This window comes from Helicoverpa armigera, chromosome 13 (assembly GCF_030705265.1).
Source record: "Helicoverpa armigera isolate CAAS_96S chromosome 13, ASM3070526v1, whole genome shotgun sequence".
NCBI classification, from domain to species: Eukaryota; Metazoa; Arthropoda; class Insecta; order Lepidoptera; family Noctuidae; genus Helicoverpa; species Helicoverpa armigera.
This window is the reverse complement of record NC_087132.1, coordinates 7,078,905-7,096,833: the sequence shown is the minus strand read 5'-3', so window position 1 is coordinate 7,096,833 and position 17,929 is coordinate 7,078,905. Positions and strand designations below refer to the sequence as shown.

Below are 17,929 nucleotides of genomic sequence, written 5' to 3'. Positions count from 1 at the left end.
ATGCAACGAGAGCTTTCATATTTTCCAAAGGAAGCAATTTTAACCTACATACTTGTTTACCGACTTTTTAAATGATATGAAAAAGATCATTATATTGGGAAACAATAAGACTTATTGATTTTTATTGATTTTTTTCTATAACGACACGTTGCTATTTACACTAATATTACCTATTTATCATCTCATTCTATACAGAGTTTGTTTCTTTGTTTGTACGCGCTCATCTTAGAAGCTACTGACTCGATTTGAAAATTATCTGTTAGATAACCCACTTATCTAGGAATGGCTGTAGGCTGCTTTTGATTTGGGTTTGTTTAGAAGTTCAAGTTCCCACGGGACGCGGATGAAACGGCTGGTGGAAACTAGTCAACCTGACATAAGCCAATACACAGATAATATAATTTATGGGCTAACCATAATATATATGTAGTCGGGACCTAACGTTCACCAAAAGAGCCCACTAGTGAAATAAACAGAATATAACTACGATTACAAACTAAAACTTAAAAAAAATGATTAATCTAAATTAAAATTCTTTACAAAATAAAAGCTCTCGCCTTAGTTCGTCGTCAACGAAAATATTCAAAAGCAAGTGCTTCGCGTGTGTTCGGGACTTACGATTTCTTCTACATTCCATAGAGCAGGGCGGACCATAGATAATATGTACGTAACTGTACCTACATAAGGTATGTGGTACATAAACATAATTATTTAAATTAAACGCCCGCCTAGATTATGTCCATTACAATGTAATTGACAAAACTTATGTGTGTATGTCTTTGTATGGTCTTTGTTTTATTGTAAGGGCTAGTTGTTTGACATTCTAGTCATTGATTGAGATTTTTAAACTTAAAGAAAGTGTTATATTTATTAAAGACCTGTCTATAAAATGTTAAAGGTACGTTGTTATATATAAGACCTAAACCTTATAATATTTTAAATACGAAAGTAACTTTGCCTATCTGTCTATCCGGTTTTCAGGCCTAATTTGGTATAGGTACAGACAATCTAGAGCCTGAGAAAGGGCATAGATATGCTACTTTTCTTCCAGTTTTTGCAAGTGGATCCCTCCCGGGAAGTGGGTAAAACCACGGGAAACCGCTAAATACATACAGTACAATGTAATTGTTCACTAATGCACCTGAAACCTAAGACACTAATAGAACCTTATACTTTTTTGTTCTGAAATAAAAAAAACATATGCATCTAATCATATAGGCAACCTATAAATGTTCCACATTAAAACCGTGGGAAACATTTAATTAGGTTGGTAGACGGGCAACGACTAAATTATACACAACTAAGTATCTACTATGATAGATTTAGTCTGACTTCACTTTATGGCAAAGCTTGTACGATTCAGGATAGAACAACATAAATTAATAAATAATAAGTGAAGACTGTCGTATTTAAGAAATAAAAACTAATAAACGAAAGAAAAAATAGATTTACATACTAATTCATACGTTTTATCACGTATTAAATGAGAATAAAACAATAATTAAGCATTTATAAACAGGCCAACTAAGTGACTTCACTGGCAATATTTATAAAAAACTCATTTAAAAACAAAATTTTATCATCCTCGTTTTACAAATTGTCCATTTCGTGTATTCATGAAATGAATCGGTAGGAAATTTCTTTGAGTTATAAGTTTTACAAGATTAGATGAAAATCGATGTTGGTTATTGCAAATACTAATGCATTGCATATAGGCACAGCTACATTCATTAAAAAAATCTTATAAGACCCTAACAGTAATTTCTACAATACTAAACTCAAATTCAAACTGAAAAACGTTTATTCAAATTCGGCTGATAATTCAGCACTTTTCGAACGTCAAAAACAAAAGACATATTTTCATTTTCAAATAAAAAAAACAAGAATACGTGGACGAAAGTTATAAATTAAATTATAGTATCAAGATAATGGCTTATAAGTACTTAAATAAAACATTAATATATAATGTGGCTAAAGTTTTCGAATTAGATAAATATATAGCTAGCTAGAAGGCAATCGAGATATATACGCAAATGATTTGTTTATTTAATTATGATTCACTAACATTAGAACAACACATGCTGCTCAAAACAGGTATAATTTGATTGACCAAATGGAAAGGTTAAGGACTAATTGGAATTATGAACGTCCCATTAACGTTCTAAATCTAGATCTCACGGTTTGAGAGCAAGAATTCAGCGTTGTTTATGTGCTTTATATAATCTAGCTAACATGTTATTATATTGTTATACGCTTTGGATACTTCCTCCCGCTTATTACTCAATGTGATTTTAAAAAAGTGCTGATATTATTGCTAGAGATAATAGTTTAATTAATCCTAGCAGTACCTGACCCAGTAGGTCCATTACTCAGACCACATTTTATAATATTAATTCAAAAAATCCTGTCTTGAACAGACATCACAAATTTTAAAAGAAAACCCACCATATGCCTGGCCTTTACCCAACTATGTTGTTCCTTGGAAAGACTGGTTGTCAGACTTTCTGGCTTCGTATTTCTGCCAAAAATGATGATAAACTATCATTTGGTTAGTTTGAACAAAAATTTTATTACATTGAGGAAATGAAAATCCAAATCTTAAGACAAGAAAATTCTACAAAACCATAAAACTCAGCTATATCTACATATACCTATAGCTATTAAAGATACCTACCTACTGTACAAGTAGGTAGGCACGGACGTATCCTAACATACAGGAATTCGATGATGGATAATTATATCTCAAAGGGTGTATTATCAAGTTCTCTGAAGCTCAGGACCTCGGAATTAGAGGTTAGCCATGCGAATTATCCGTCGTTCGACCATCGACAATCAATAAGAGTTCGTAGTTCCACTGTTATCAGTCTATGATTGTATCTGCTTTGTAACAATCTTGGCAAGACTCTGGACGTCTAATTAATTCGATATAGCGGATTATTGAGATATTGCCTAAGATGTTCACATCACAGTTCCTGTAGGTAATAAGTGATAGACAGTGATATGTAAAACGGGACCTAGGTACCTATTTGTAAAACGGGAGTATTTTTTTTAAGAGTTACCTAGTTCCTGTTTTGGTACCGATTTAGTTGCTCGGCCCAAACTTTTGACATAAATCACAAACAGTTCTAAGTATTTACGAATTGCAAAACAAGTCTTTGCCCATAACAGCTTCAGTAGTTCAATGAAAGGAAAACACAACTGTGTTTACATACTTTTCATAGAAAATTATTTAATCTCGCACGGCACAAACGAAAAACAGCACACCGTTGTTTGTAAACGAAAAGACGGGAGCCTTGGGAAGTGCAGCTAACATGTTCCATCTTTAGCGAGCAAATTAACTCGCATCAACAGAAATACAACTCTCAGTTCACTACATAAGAAACGAATTCCAAAATCGATATGATCCCAATTTTCTCTTTAAACGTTAATTAATTGATACTGAAAAGTGAAATCTAATTCACCGCTCATAGGATTCATTTTAGCAATACGAGCTCCTGGAATCTTCGGGAGTCGGGCACCAAAAAGTGTTTACTCGTAAACCACGCTCATTGTTTAAGTAAACTTCTATTTCGATGCTTTACCGTGAAGCATTCGCCGCACGAGATTCGCGCTAACCATTATTTCTCGGTACCCCTATAAGAAACGAAAGCTAACTGCGCACTTTAATAGCAAAGAAATACATATTTCAATTTATTTTATTGCTTGCGCAACATACTCATATTTTTCATTGTTTACTTCGCTGAACTAACTTATTGCAGTGTAATGGGCAGCTTTGTCCATCATTTAATATACACGTTTTCAGTAAAAGTTTAGATTTTTATTGAATTAGTAACAACTCAGCTCAACATAAATAAGAAGTACTTATTCGAAGTATTTTATGAAAACTATAAAGTAAATTACCTACTTACCTAAACTACTGAAATCCAACGTAGAATAGTCGGCAAAGAGTGAAGCCTGAAGCACACTTTTATGACCAGTGCTGAAAATGAAACGTGTGAATAGGTATCATTGCATATTATAATGTGGTCACCCTGCCAGGTTTATATATGCCGGGCGAATCGTTATACCTATTACATAATAGAATTATAATCCCAACAATGTGCTATACAACGGTCGAATGAAAAACATGAATGTCTAGAAAATTCTGAAAATATACAATGTTGTACTACGAACTCTTTTGTTTCATGAATCATGTGTTTTGAAGTGCCTTGTAAATGGTTTGTAACAATAAAACGTTCGTTCCATTCATAATGTTTACAGTGGATTAGCTGGTCTAGCGGGAGTGACGCGCGCCGAGGGTGCACGAGAACTTTCCACCAGACACATCGGCTCCGCAATGACCATGGAGAGGAACCTTGATCAATTGATTGCATTATTTATATGCAACATTTATACCAGCTCATATCGTAAATTCATTTACATAAACAACACATACGAATAAACATACCTATCGAATAAGAGGTAACATTACAGGTGCATAGGTATGCAGAAAACTTTAAAAAATCTTTTTTTCCTCTCGGGTTACGAAATAAAGTTTAAGGAAAACTTGAAAATGTAGGTATTTTAAAATATTAAAAACATATTAATATCACGCTTAACTCCGATTTGTCCGGGACTTAATTTATCCGAAGGCCTATCACAGAATAGTCCACCCTTTCTACCACTTCAGACCAACTATTGGCCCCATATTATATTAAGGAGGGAGCTTATTGCCAGGTACAAGTCACAAATATGGGTAAACTCCTAGTAGACACGTGTGTGACATAGGTAGAGTGACTTTTATACCTAAGAGCTCTTAGCACCTCCTTGTGGTAATCCAGTATTTTTTATAAATCAATTTATTATTCTTTCGACTATCTGTTCCCCGCGGTTTCACTCGTTTTTTATTGGTGAGTAAGAAGATAAGCTACCGTGAATGTAATTTCACGGAAATCCGTTCAGCATCTTATGCGTAAAAGAGTACCTAACGATCAAGCACACATGTGGTAATCGTTTACCTTATTTATTTATTTAAGCCTTTTATTTCCACATCCGTATTTTACATTTCAAATGCTCGTGAGTTGTGTTAGTACGTATTAAAAACTTATAAAGGATCCTGTATAGGTAAAGGCCTCCTCTTTCTCCTTCCAGACATCTCTATTTTTAGGAGGGTTATCCAATGGGAAAGATTGTCTACATCTCTAATTATATTATCAGTCCACCGCTTACCTAGTAGTATTTAAATAATCTGTTAGGATGACACAGCTTACATTGATACTTTCAGTGGACTAAAGTAAGCAACAGTGTACTTTTCAAGCTTCATGAGTGATTAGATTTTCATTTCACCAAATAGTGTTGATAAAATGTCGAACCAATATGGGAATAAGTAAAACAAGACACAATTAAATTAATTATTCATTTATTTCTACAACAATTACTATGCTACATACAAACTATCAATGCGCTTCTTCTATTAGAAACTCTTTCACAGATTTGTTATATCTGTCAGGCAGTATCTGATCCAGTTCGTTACGGGTTAACCAGTCCGCTTTAGTCTTGGTTGGCTTGCCGCTCTTATAGTTAGCGTAGTAGAAGAATACCTGGAACAATTATTGTAGATACTGAACATTTCTACAAAAATTTAAAGCAATTTCAATAACTATGCTGAAACCACATTAAAATCGGTTGAGTCAAAAGTGAGATAATCGCGCACACACAGACACGTACATACAAGACAAACTGAGAACCTCCTTTTTTTGAAGTCGGTTAAAAACTCATTACAACAAATTGTCAAATTCTACTTTTTTAATATACATATACCTGTCAATGATTACTTTCCATATTTCTGATGTCTGTTTGTTAATAATTTACAGATCGACGTTAGTGGCGCCATCTCGCGGTTTCAAATAGAGACAGAATAGTGTTATTCCAAATAAAATAATTTATACGATAATTAGTATGTAGTGCAATTTGTATCATTATTTATGAGTTGTGAATAATAAATGCATTTTGTATTAAAATAATGTTTATCTTCGCACACTGTAGCTTTTTCGTGCAATTGACCTTAATGTGTCATTCTTTTAACCTGTTATTTTATATTGTAACAATTTTGTAAATACTTACTTTAGCCCCTATCTTTCCATTGACCTCTGAAGGATATTTGTACTTGTAGAAGCCACATGGTGCGTTTGACAAAAATTGTACTTTTAACTCTGGACCACAATGCTCCTTTACTATCCTTTCTGCAGTCTAGAAAAAAATATATATATAAAAGGCTATCCAGAAAAAATATATAAAAAATCTTAATCTAATATTAATAAAATCGTATGTTTTTTTTATGTGTATTTTTTTATTCAGTCACATTATATGAAAAATATTGGAGGATTATTTTATGTTACCTGTCTTAGAGTTTCTCCTTCCTTCCACAATCCCTGAGGCAATAATGTTTTTACATCTGATCCCAGTTTTATTGGTGTCACTAATACCAAGTGCCTCTGAAGGCATCTCTCTGTGGATGTTTTGTCGCCTTTCTTGTCAGCATCTGAATAAAAAAAAATATTTTGGAGTATCTTATGTGTAAAATAATTCTGAATAAGAAGATAGAGGATAAAGAAAATTAATCACAGTAGTTAGGAAAGATTTTTATTGTCATCATAGACATAATTGTTATCATACTGTGGAAAAATACTATTAATGGTATTCAAAATCCTAATTTTCAAAAAACCTATATTTTCAGGCTTCATTGGCCCATAGATTATAGGTACTGGTTGAATGAATTACCTGTCTCTATACTGGCAAATTGAAACTGTGCCAGCTCCTCATTGGCAGCGTCTTCAAAGTCCTGTGCTGTGATTTTGCTCACTGCATCAATGTCCACGTCAGCAGACTCATTTTTTAGCAGCTCAGCTTGCACCCTGTAAAGACAACAACAGGTCATTGTACTAATACTTACGTTAATTTATTTATTTATACTGGAATGACCCTTTTTAAGCCTAAGAAGTTAAAAATGAATTTAAAATTAATTAGAACTGATATAGACACTTTGTAATTATTACATTATCTGGTAGGCATAGAGACTGCTAGAACTATGTACTGGTAAACAAGGTTATATGATTAAAAGTAAATTGTTATTTTACAAGAGACTAACTTGTCTTGTTCATGTCTAATCTCATGGGCAGACTTCATACTCTTCTCTATTTCCAGGGTGTTCAACAAATCTTTGTATTTCTTCTGCATCTCGTTCAATGGTGGAGTCACTACGGGCAGTCTCTCGACACATACTCCCGTGACAATATCCCATGATGAGAGGCAACTGGGGCTGGTACTAAGACCTGAAGAACCAACAATAGATTAATTGTAACAGATTATGATAAGGCAATTCATCGTAATAAAAGGTTTGTATTAGGTATGTATTATAAATGGGTGTAAAAAAAATAATTTGTCTACAAGATAGTTCTCATTCAAAAACTTAAAATACATCCTGTAAAATAACCAAAATAACCTGAAAGTTATTTACCTCTAGTTAAAAGTCTGCGACACAGATTGACCTCTGACTGAACAAATGTTTTAAATAACATTTTTACTTATACTCACGAATTAATTTGATAAGGCAATTAGACTTATTTACATTTATTATTTTCTATAAAATACAACCTTTTCGTATTTTATATTTTTATTTTCCCTCGCCTGACATTTGACACTGAGAATGACAGCTGACCCTTGATTGACAGTGACACTATTCTTAGTTACTGATATTCTAGCATTTATACTTTCCTGTTATTCATATTCATATTATTTATTTGCATTCCACAATGTATAAAATAGGTGTAACAATATGGCTTAGAGCTAGTTAGCTTAGTTAGCTAGCATATTATTCGACTAAAGTATGAATTGTTATGCACACTTCGTTGTAGGCATCTGTTAAAGGTGCGTAAACAGCCAATGATAGTACGCTGGATGAAATAAACTGGATAATAATTCACTAAGTCTATGATAATAGTGCTAGTTCTTTGAAAGATATTTACAGAATTTCGAATACAATCGACTAAGATTTCAATAGCATCAGTTACAAAGTCTGTGACAAAGTCCGACACACTGACGAGAATAACAGCCATATGATATTCAATAATTTTGTATACTAGTAACACCTTTTTGCCGATTCTGCCTTTTCCGGCTCTTGTGTCAAAGAAAGTAGGTGAATATGTTTGTAATTGCGAAAATCCATGAAAATCTCCTGAAATTTAATATATATCGATGTGCTAGTGCTTAATTTAAATGAGGAATAACCCGTAGCATCAGTTCTTAACTATATTTCAGTTACCAAACTTAAAACATATCCCCCAGTTGACTGACAAGTGTTACAACAAACAGGTTAAGTTCTATAACCAATTCTGTTATCGTTTTAGGCTTGACCATGAAGCAAATAGTTGCTAATCAAAAAGTGAAGATCCCTGAGGGGCTCACTGTACACGTTAAATCGCGGTTGGTGACAGTGAAAGGACCGCGCGGAGTTTTGAAGAGGAACTTCAAGCACTTGGCTGTTGACATTCGCATGGTTGGTCCCCGAGTCCTGAAGGTAGAGAAATGGTTCGGATCCAAGAAGGAGCTCGCCGCTGTCAGGACAGTCTGCTCACACGTTGAGAACATGATCAAAGGTAATTGTTTACTTGTATTGTTATTCTCCTGACGAGTGTTATAACCTGAAAATATGTTTGAGGTTACTCTTGATACTATGTGTACAAACTTGATGAAGAGATGGAAACAGTAGTTATCGTCAAATAGTCTGTTTCAGTTGCTAGTTTGTGAACCTAACCAAACTATATTAGGTACCAAGTCTTTTATGCCATTTTGCATATCAAAATTGGTTGTGATCTTCTGATTCCTTGACTAATACTTGCACTGTTAAACTTGATGATCTTGCTTTACTAATTGTAATTAGTTAGTGAGTTTGTACACCACTTCATATTCAAATATTGCACAGACCTGTGGGAAATCAAATCATTTATGGAATCACCCCCAGCATTGAAACTTTTGACCAAAAAGAGAGCTATTCTATGTTTTACGCTGAAAAAATACTACTATGAAAGCATGGATAAATACTGCTTGCCATGTAACTGAACATTAAACCTGTAACTATTATTTACCTGAATAGAAGGTTGGAGTGTAGCAAGAATTCTCCCTCTTCATTAGAAAACCAGGAATTCCCTCCAATTACTCATGTCCATTGTTACCTCTATAACTGCTTACTTTTGGTATTATATTACTAGCTGCTTTCCTGCTATTTTACCTGTGCACTATGGGAACTACTGACCGGGATATAACAAAGCCTGTATTATCCAGGAAGAGTTTAACTTTCTAGCTGAAATATTTTTTTAAATCGGTCCAAAAGCCTTTATAATATTAGTATAGATTTGAAACTGAGAATTAAAATTGTTTTGCACTAATTACAATTTAGTGAATAACTAACACACACTAAATTGTCTTCTTATGTTTTTAGCTAAAACGAAATAATTCTAGGGTTCAATACTTCGCCGGCTAGACTTAAAAGAATGTCTTTTTTATGTTTATATTATTTGCCTCAATTCCATGATAAAGTATTTCAAGTGTAATTCCAACATTGACTAACCTATCAATAAATTGTGCTTCAGGTGTGACCAAGGGATTCCAGTACAAAATGCGTTCAGTATACGCCCATTTCCCCATCAACTGTGTCACCATTGAGGGCAACAGCGTGATTGAAATCCGTAACTTCCTTGGTGAGAAGTACATCAGGAGGGTAAAGATGGCACCTGGTGTGACTGTCGTCAACTCCCCGAAACAGAAGGACGAGCTGATCATTGAAGGCAACTCCTTGGAGGATGTGTCCAGCTCAGCTGCCCTTATCCAACAATCAACCACAGTCAAAAACAAGGACATCAGAAAGTTCTTAGACGGTCTTTATGTGTCTGAGAAGACAACTGTTGTAGCGGATGAGATTTAAGGACATAAAATAATTTTAAATTGATCTTTCTTGTATTATTTGTAAGATCCCTTTCAAGTAACAAGCCCATTTGCAAAGAAAGTGATTTGTATGGATCATTAGTAATAAGGATGCACCTAGATAATTGCATATTGCAAGACTTAATACCTGTTAACTGACTATTCCAAATATCAAAATTAACTTTCACTAAAAGCCAATCTAATTACAAGGTTATTAATTAATTTTAAGGCTGAGTTTATTCCACTTGTATACAGGGTGCATAGATTCTGTCTCATGTAGATAATATGTAGTTTCTATAAACAATTGAGTATCCCCTTTTATTTCTATTTAGATTAATTTGAATGGTCATCATCAGCCTATCGCAGTCCACTGCTGGACATAGGCCTCTCCAAGTGCACGCCACTGAGATCGATTTTCGGCTTTGAATGGTTTATCTCTGTATTCCGTTACTTTAAACTAGCTGTCTCGAGGTTCCACTCGCGTCCCGTGAGAACTAGTGCCGTACAAAATGTAGCTTGAGTTAATCGGGAATAGCTTTCCAACAGTAAAATAATTTTCAAATCGGTTCAATAGTTTCGAAGTCTTTAGGGTACAAACGAACCAAAAAAAGAGATTACTACCTCGTTGGTCCAGCGACCGCAAGCGCGACAACTGTGCACGAGGTGTTTGGTTCGGTCCCCGGGACAGAACGAAATAGTTTTGTGAGTTTGTCAAACATTCACAAATCGGCCCAGAGTCCAGCAGTAAGATCTCCGGTCATGTCAGATTTCCGTCCCATCTTCCTCTATGGGTCAATCCCCACTGAAAGAGCAGCGGCCGTAAATGCAAGTGATTGAGCGCGAGCGCGGCGCCGCACCGCGCCGCGCTCTTACATTGTCCGTGCTCTTACGGCCGCTGCTCTTTCAGTGGGAATTGACCCTATGAGAGTAAAGAAATAGTTGCACCTGCGTCTGCTTAAATGCTCGAGTCCTATGCCAGCTCCAACTTATGACTCGTGAGAACAGCTGCTTTCGACGATATCATCATGATTATTAAACCTATAGGATCAATCGTGCTCAACCCTTGATGAGCCGTGTACCTAAGGTAGGCTTTATTGTTCATGCCATAAAGGGGTAAATTAGTCTGGTAAGAAAATAATAACAACAATCGATTTTCAACGTAAATAATTTTATTCAAACTATTCTATTGAACATCACTAACTCATAAACATTGTACATCTGCAAATATGGATGTGGATTAAAATGTTAAACTACATGTTAAAAAGACATTATACACTTAATTTGCACAAACTCAATTTATTATTAAATAAAATACCTACTTATAAATGATAAAATAAATAGCTTTAAAAATAAACCATTTTCGTGACTATGGTGTTAATACATTGATATAGAATCTTAAAAATAAATTAAAATATCTATCATAATTATTATTTACATTACACAACAAAAATTGCAAAAAGGAATCACGACAAACGGCAGTGACTTAACATTTGTGAAAAATAGTGCTCGGCCAATATTACTATAAATATAAACAGTGTCAAACCTCATCGGTGGATTCAACAATTTATCAGTACTACACCAATTGTTTGTCGTAATGCCTTTCTATTGTCAAAAATTAAAATATTCTGTAGAAATCGTCATAAGCATTTGTCATGTTATCATCATGTATGAGTTAATACTTTAACATTCTCATTATATTTGAACATATCATAAAATATTTAAGTACCATTTTTTAATATTTAAAAGTATATGCATCGTATTGTTTATACTAAGGTAATACATAATACTCAGGGTAATCATTACTTTGTTATTAGGGTCATAATAATTAGCAATACATACGCCACGACGTAACAACAAGTATATTGCAACTTAAGCTTTACATGCTCGCGTCTAGTGCCATATTTGCAGATGAGCATCAATTATTCCGTAAGAAAATAAAATTCTCAATAAATAAATGTCAAACACTATTTAATTGGTGAGACATTTCACACCATATAACACAATTGCTTACTATAAAAATGATCAACAAACAACTTTGCACCTCGCCTAAAGTGTGAAGGAGGACAACGGTGTGCAGAAATGTCATGAGATTCAATGGTTACGATACGATATAGATTGCCGCTTGAGCAAATAATCCTGATTATGTACGTCTTACACTAGCCATGCGTGAGGTGGGTTCAACTACACAGCGTAACTATATCATAACTAGTAGGTATACAATTTATATAGCGGTTCAACATCACCTGTGCACGTGACTCGTCTCATTACATAAATCCACTATCTGAATATATAATAGTAAACTCTTAACACTGACGAAAATTCAAAATGTATCTAGCAACCTGAGTAAATTAACATGTTTAATACCATTTCAAAATGTCATTGAATATACAATAAATTTACATAGTTAATTGAAGCACAATTAGTGGGCTTTGTCAATGAATTAAAAATAATAATTCGATATAAAACTTGCATTCGACGACTCGTCCTCGTTAATAGATTTGCACGATAAACATAAGCGTAATTTTAGTAAACAACAGTGAACGCTATCGTCGGTGGACTATCCACGAGGGGGGGGAAATTTACATTAATTTTCGAGATAACGCTAAATGAACTCCGATATGGTCTATCTATGAAGCGGTGATTGAAGAAAGTCTGATCGTAATAATAGTAAAAAGAGGCGAAATGGCCAGGCGTCGCGGTGCCGAGCGGTCAGTGGCTCGGGCGGCGGGTGGCGGCAGGCACGTGTTAGAGCGGGTCGCGGCGCGGCACCCACACGGTGGGCCCGCTCTCCGCCGTGATCACCGCCTTCACCTTCGCGTAGATCTCCTCCGGCGTGTCGCCCGTCACTACCGCTGTAAAATACATGAACGATTATAAATCACAAATAACAATTAATCCAGCCATAATGTCTCTATAGGATGTTGATAAAAGAGTGGACCCGTACGTTTTCTTTTAACCCAATAATTAATAAAAACATCTATCACTTGGTTCTGGTTTGTACCAACTATGAAACCTTACATCTCAAATAAGGGGGCTTGAAAATCTGTTATGTGAAACTTGTCTACTAACCGGTGAAGTATTCGGCGAATTCCTGTTCCATCTTCAGCGCACGTTCGTAAGTTTTCTTCGCTTGCTCTTCAGTCATTCGTTTATTCATTTCCCTATAAAAAAGGAAAATACATATATAAATATACAGTCATGGACACATAATTAAAGACACTGTTGGAATCTTAAATTGCTGCCGCATTTCATCTGTATTTCTTTTTTCTGATTGCTACTGGAACTTTATTTTCTATTTTAAAATATTTAAGAGGGCATTGTGAAATATTAAAACTAAAGACTATCTTCAGTGATCCTTCGCGACAAGTTTTTTTCGCTTTATCCGAATCTCGAGCGGTATGAACCATAACGTGGCCTGGTCATATAATTAAAGACACTCCCTTTTGCTCAGAGGAAGAAATGCAAATTATTAATATTATTGATGGTACTTTTCTATAACAACATTCCCTACACTGTAACTAAGCATACTAATGAGTACTAATATTTGGTTTATTTCCTTTTACCTCAATGACAGCACGACATCCCTAAGCGTGCAAGCGGTCAGTTTTGTTTTAAGTCGCTACGGGAATTTTCTTCCATGCTTCATAAAAGTCTGTGTAAAATTGATCAATGTTTCATGTATGACTTATCGCCATTGTGTTTTCTGCCCGATCACCAGTTTTTTTTCTATTAAATTTGCGATGGGCCAAACCAAAACCGTCATAAGTTCCTCGATCAAAGAGTCCTTTTTACTACTCTTACAGTGTTTTTCAGAACTTTTCTAATTTGGAAAGCGCTAAGGACCGGTAAATTATGCTTAGCATAATTATAACAAAATGCTATTTCTAAAATATTATAGTACTTGAATTCGCCTATTTTTAATAATATCTTTCTAAAAGATCACCACACCAAGTAGTGGAGAGAAGCCCCACGCTATTACTTTTTCGCCTCCTATGTTTGAGAACTTTCTTAGTGTATTTTGGTTCCATCTCATGTTTTGGAGTCGACTAATTTCGATACATTATTTTAGAATTATTCGTATCCCTTTGTTTAATGAGAAAAAAAATCATTTTTGAACACTTGTTCACTGCACCTTTCACATTTGATAGAAATAGCCAACTACAGTATGGACACGCGGTGCTTTTCCAAAAGTAACATCTTCCGATACCCATGCCTTACAGCTTTTCCCGACCCGGTTGTAGTCTAAAAGTTCTGCAGACACAATTGTCGTCCTTTTAGCATCAGATGACTCCCAAAAAAACCAGTACCGAATCATGTAAATGGTTCACCATTTGCCTATAGCACCGCCTTAAAGTCTGTTTGCGGACAAGTTTTCCTTGGGGTCGGTTTTGAGTTGTTCTCAAACCATGCCTTTTTTAGTGCCATTGATAAGAAATCTTTAATAATAAATTTATTACCATGTCCTTACTATAGATCAAGTGGTATGAATAAATCCGTATGTCAAAATATAATATTAAAAAGCCTATAAAACATTTTACTTACCAGAATTTTTGTTCTAGTCTTATTGATAGGACTAAAATGAAAATTTTTAATGAAATAAACCTAAATTATTACCTAATTCGAGTTTTCATAAGTAGTTTACTCACTTCTAAAAAAAAGTATGGCAACTATTTGTATCTTTCGTTTTTTTTTCTTAACTGGGCCCTAACTGTCTTTAATTAGCTGACCAGCCAAGTATCAGCTACAAAAGTTAGTGTTCATTTCCCATAGAGCTTTATATCTAAAATATTAAAGAAAGAAAATATTTTTTGTCCTTAATTAAAAGAACACAATGTAATGTTTGTTTTAATAATTATTACACTACAGTTTATACCGTGCTTAAGCTCATGTCAGTACCATAACTATTTATTTCACTTCGGGTCGGGGGGTGTCTTTAATTATGTATCCATGACTGTATATGCTACCTATATTTCATCATCGTCATTAATTTCAAAAAGGTACTTACATTATAGACTCTATGCTCTTTGGTTTTATAAATATGGCAATAGGGTAAAGTTGCGCTACTTGTAATCTCTTGATTGCATTACCGCTCACGTCCAAAATGCAATGTTTTCCCTGTAATGTGAATACAATAATTACTTACATGAATACATTAATGTTACATACATTCAAAATTGAATTGCAGAATTTTCACGACGTATAAGTAGCACAGATTACCTTAATTGTTACGTCTTGGTACAATAGAAAAATATTTAAAGATAATGCTTACGAAGACAGATTGTTAGACTTTCTGTTTCTTACTACAAATCTAATCTCTATGCTAATATCATAAAGTTATTTTTTGTTTGCACCATGAAGGCTCTAAACTGACTACGGGACCGAATTGTAAAAGTCTTTCACAGCTGCGAAGCTATCCCCGAGTAACATAGGCTATGTTAGTCCCAATAATTCCCCTGGACGCGGGTAAAACCGCGGGAAAACAGTATCTATAATAATCTTACCTTCTCAGCGACTTCTCTGACGGACGCGACGGAGGTACCGTACAGGTTATCATTGTACTGTCCGGCTTCAATGAACAGATGGTTCTGTATGTCCCGCTCCATCTGTTCGCGGCTCGACACGAAGTGGTAGTCGCGACCATCGACTTCGTAGTCGCGTCGGGGGCGGGTCGTGTCTGTGAATTGTAGCATGTATTAGTTTTAGGTTAAGGGAAATTGTGCTTTATATGAAAGTCTAAGAGTCCATTTTCCATGGGAAATAAAGGTTTTAAAATCCATTTTCCATTCGCATTTATGCGCAGCAAAAAGCAAAAAGCAAAATCAATATTTATATTCTTATATTTCTATTTATATTTTTATATTTATATTCTTATATTTATAAATATTGATTTTGCTTTTTTATTTTCTTGTGGTAACCCTGAATATGCTTGGCACGTTTTCAGTATTTAAAAGAAAAATCTACGGAAAATAAATAAGATCTTTTAAATAAAAATTGAAAGTGCTTTCTTTAGATTTAAGGAGGGAGTCCTTTACAGTAATAACTAAAGAAAATTATTTTAAACTGAGTCTTGAAAGAGAGAGGATTTGAGTAATTCATTTTCAAGGCAGTTACTGTATTTAAATAAATCAATTATTTATAAATATATAAAAAAAATACAATTAATAACTCACGTGGCACACAGCTGCCGAACTTCTCAGGAAACTCAGATATTAGATCGTCGTTTATTCTGTCCTTGAGAGGGCCCAGGATTATCACGGGTCGCGTGTATGTTATGGTCAACTGTTGAACGGTCTCATACGATAGCACCGTTTCATCTTGACCTGTAAAACAATACATTTTAGTCACAATATTAAATAAGTATGTTGAAAATATTTCTACCTCGAGAAGACAGTCGTAAGTGCCCATCTATGTGCGTATCTTTTTTATCAAGTAAGGGACTTGTCTCTCCAACGTTCTACAGTTAAAACCAGCTCAAAATCCAATGTCACTTATATTCGTGTAACCAACAACCATTAATGTGTACACAACATCATTCGTGCGATTTGTGCTGATATCAAAATAATTTATTTCGTGCAAAACTTGTGCTGGAAAATCAATCATTTTCATTTCAATACACAATAAACACGTTTTACGATATCTATAGGGAAATTAATCTTATTCATAAGAGTTCACTATTTCGTTATAATAATAAGAAAATAACGTTCTACATTTGTCATAAAAAATAATCAAGTTCTACCTAAACCTAAGTCAAATATTTCTTGGAAGCGCAAAATCTTGAAGTGAAGTGTATAATAATAAGAATAAAAACTATAAGAGTTGACGGTATTGTTTCGACTTACTTAGCGAGAAGGCAATGCATTAAAACACCTGCCTGCTACGTAATCATAATTCTGGAATAAAATTACACTTCGACGCAAGAAAAAGTCATTGCAATACATTAGTTTGACTAAAATTAGTATCATTGAAGTAACAATTTCTTACGCATCGAATTGTATAATGCTTTTTTCTAAATTACTCTAAACAACATGAATCTGTTATCTACTAGCCAAGATTAAATAAAACCTTATTGTCTTGCCAACATGTTTCAAGGTATGATTTATTTAATTCTGGCTCTTCAATGTCCATCAATATCGTCTTCAACGGAAGTATAATAAGCAAATGTACACATCTCAATACAACAGTCAATATGTATGTAGCTAGGCTAATAATAATAATACAGCCCTAGACATCTGAAGCGAGAACAACTAAGTCTAAAGAAACCAGCACAGCGTTTGAAAACGAAAACAAGCTCGTATGAGAATGTGGTGAGATCTGTCGTGCATGCGCGTGACGTGAAGCGCGAGCATGCGGCGAGTGCTTCCAGCGCCCACCGCGCCTACCCACGCCCGGACCCACGCCCGGGCCATTAGACTCATCGCCTTGTATGAAGTAAAAACAACTGAACATAAAGAAAGTATGACAAATAATAAAAAAAAACTGGAGTGTTATTGAAATGAAAACTACATTTCTAATTGATGATCATAACCAGAATGCGGGAGGTAAGGTATCGGCTACGGCACTCGCAAGCTACGCCTCACTCCCAAAACTTACTCTCGTCCTCGAGATAAATGAGCGTTATCTCCTCCATCATGGGAAGTTCCACTCGGTACAAGATTTCCCCTACACGTAGAAAAATTAACGTTACATATATTTATAATAAACGCAATATGCGTCCGTACGGCGGTACGGGACCAGGGATGGGAACCTCCGGACTGGATGATCGACAGCTATGTTCGACACTTCCCTAGCATGGTTGTATTAGCTGAACTCTACAAGTTCGTGAATAGCGCTTGGGAAAATAAAGAGCAAATCAAAAAAATCGTCTCATAGACGGGATGATGGATGTTCGTTGGCTTCGGTTAGGCAACTAGAAGCACGGGACGGCGGCCGAACGTGTCTCAAACCAACCCGTGTGCTCGCTGCGACCACTTTC

General features: G+C 34.9%; 3 protein-coding genes across 23 annotated transcripts in view; 1 reads left to right on the top strand and 2 right to left on the bottom strand.

Moving 5' to 3' along the window:
* Positions 1-5,381: 5,381 nt before the first annotated feature.
* Positions 5,382-7,683, bottom strand: LOC110370716 (large ribosomal subunit protein mL46). Its single transcript, XM_021326624.3, has 6 exons — positions 7,496-7,683; positions 7,127-7,310; positions 6,760-6,893; positions 6,378-6,520; positions 6,103-6,228; positions 5,382-5,579 (listed from the first exon to the last, which is right to left on the bottom strand). Exons 1-6 carry the CDS (start codon positions 7,554-7,556, stop codon positions 5,436-5,438), a joined length of 792 nt encoding a protein of 263 aa, XP_021182299.3. The 5' UTR covers positions 7,557-7,683; the 3' UTR covers positions 5,382-5,435.
* A 366-nt stretch (positions 7,684-8,049) lies between these two features.
* LOC110370731 (large ribosomal subunit protein uL6) lies at positions 8,050-9,982 on the top strand. 2 transcript variants are annotated; one of them, XM_021326645.3, is made up of 3 exons: positions 8,050-8,169; positions 8,385-8,633; positions 9,627-9,982. In XM_021326645.3, exons 2-3 carry the CDS (start codon positions 8,393-8,395, stop codon positions 9,956-9,958), a joined length of 573 nt encoding a protein of 190 aa, XP_021182320.1. In that variant the 5' UTR covers positions 8,050-8,169; positions 8,385-8,392; the 3' UTR covers positions 9,959-9,982. The 2 variants fall into 2 exon arrangements, with proteins under 2 accessions (XP_021182320.1, XP_021182321.1); XM_021326646.3 differs by having other exon boundaries at positions 8,149-8,173.
* Positions 9,983-11,104: 1,122 nt separating this feature from the next.
* Positions 11,105-17,929, bottom strand: part of LOC110370755 (disks large 1 tumor suppressor protein) — a 31,382-nt gene continuing 24,557 nt past the window's right edge. For 15 of the 20 annotated variants that reach the window (XM_064037670.1, XM_064037672.1, XM_064037675.1 and 12 more), the window contains 6 exons: positions 17,548-17,616; positions 16,128-16,277; positions 15,459-15,631; positions 14,963-15,072; positions 13,027-13,118; positions 11,105-12,809 (listed from right to left, as the gene is read on the bottom strand). In XM_064037670.1, the coding sequence (XP_063893740.1) occupies positions 12,703-12,809; positions 13,027-13,118; positions 14,963-15,072; positions 15,459-15,631; positions 16,128-16,277; positions 17,548-17,616 (701 nt within the window). In that variant the 3' untranslated portion in view covers positions 11,105-12,702. The remainder of the gene's footprint in view (positions 12,810-13,026; positions 13,119-14,962; positions 15,073-15,458; positions 15,632-16,127; positions 16,278-17,547; positions 17,617-17,929) is intronic. The other 5 variants (XM_064037684.1, XM_064037674.1, XM_064037676.1 and 2 more) reach the window with 1 other exon arrangement.

What these genes read in the sequence shown, in the direction of transcription:
- LOC110370731 (XM_021326645.3), top strand. Translation starts at nt 8,393, where the DNA reads ATGAAGCAAATAGTTGCTAATCAAAAAGTGAAGATCCCTGAGGGGCTC. An exon ending in CGTTGAGAACATGATCAAAG is followed by an intron (nt 8,634 to 9,626) that starts GTAATTGTTTAC and finishes ATTGTGCTTCAG; the next exon opens with GTGTGACCAAGGGATTCCAG.
- LOC110370716 (XM_021326624.3), bottom strand. Translation starts at nt 7,556, where the DNA reads ATGTTATTTAAAACATTTGTTCAGTCAGAGGTCAATCTGTGTCGCAGA. An exon ending in TCGCAGACTTTTAACTAGAG is followed by an intron (nt 7,311 to 7,495) that starts GTAAATAACTTT and finishes TTGGTTCTTCAG; the next exon opens with GTCTTAGTACCAGCCCCAGT. An exon ending in ATTAGACATGAACAAGACAA is followed by an intron (nt 6,894 to 7,126) that starts GTTAGTCTCTTG and finishes TTGTCTTTACAG; the next exon opens with GGTGCAAGCTGAGCTGCTAA.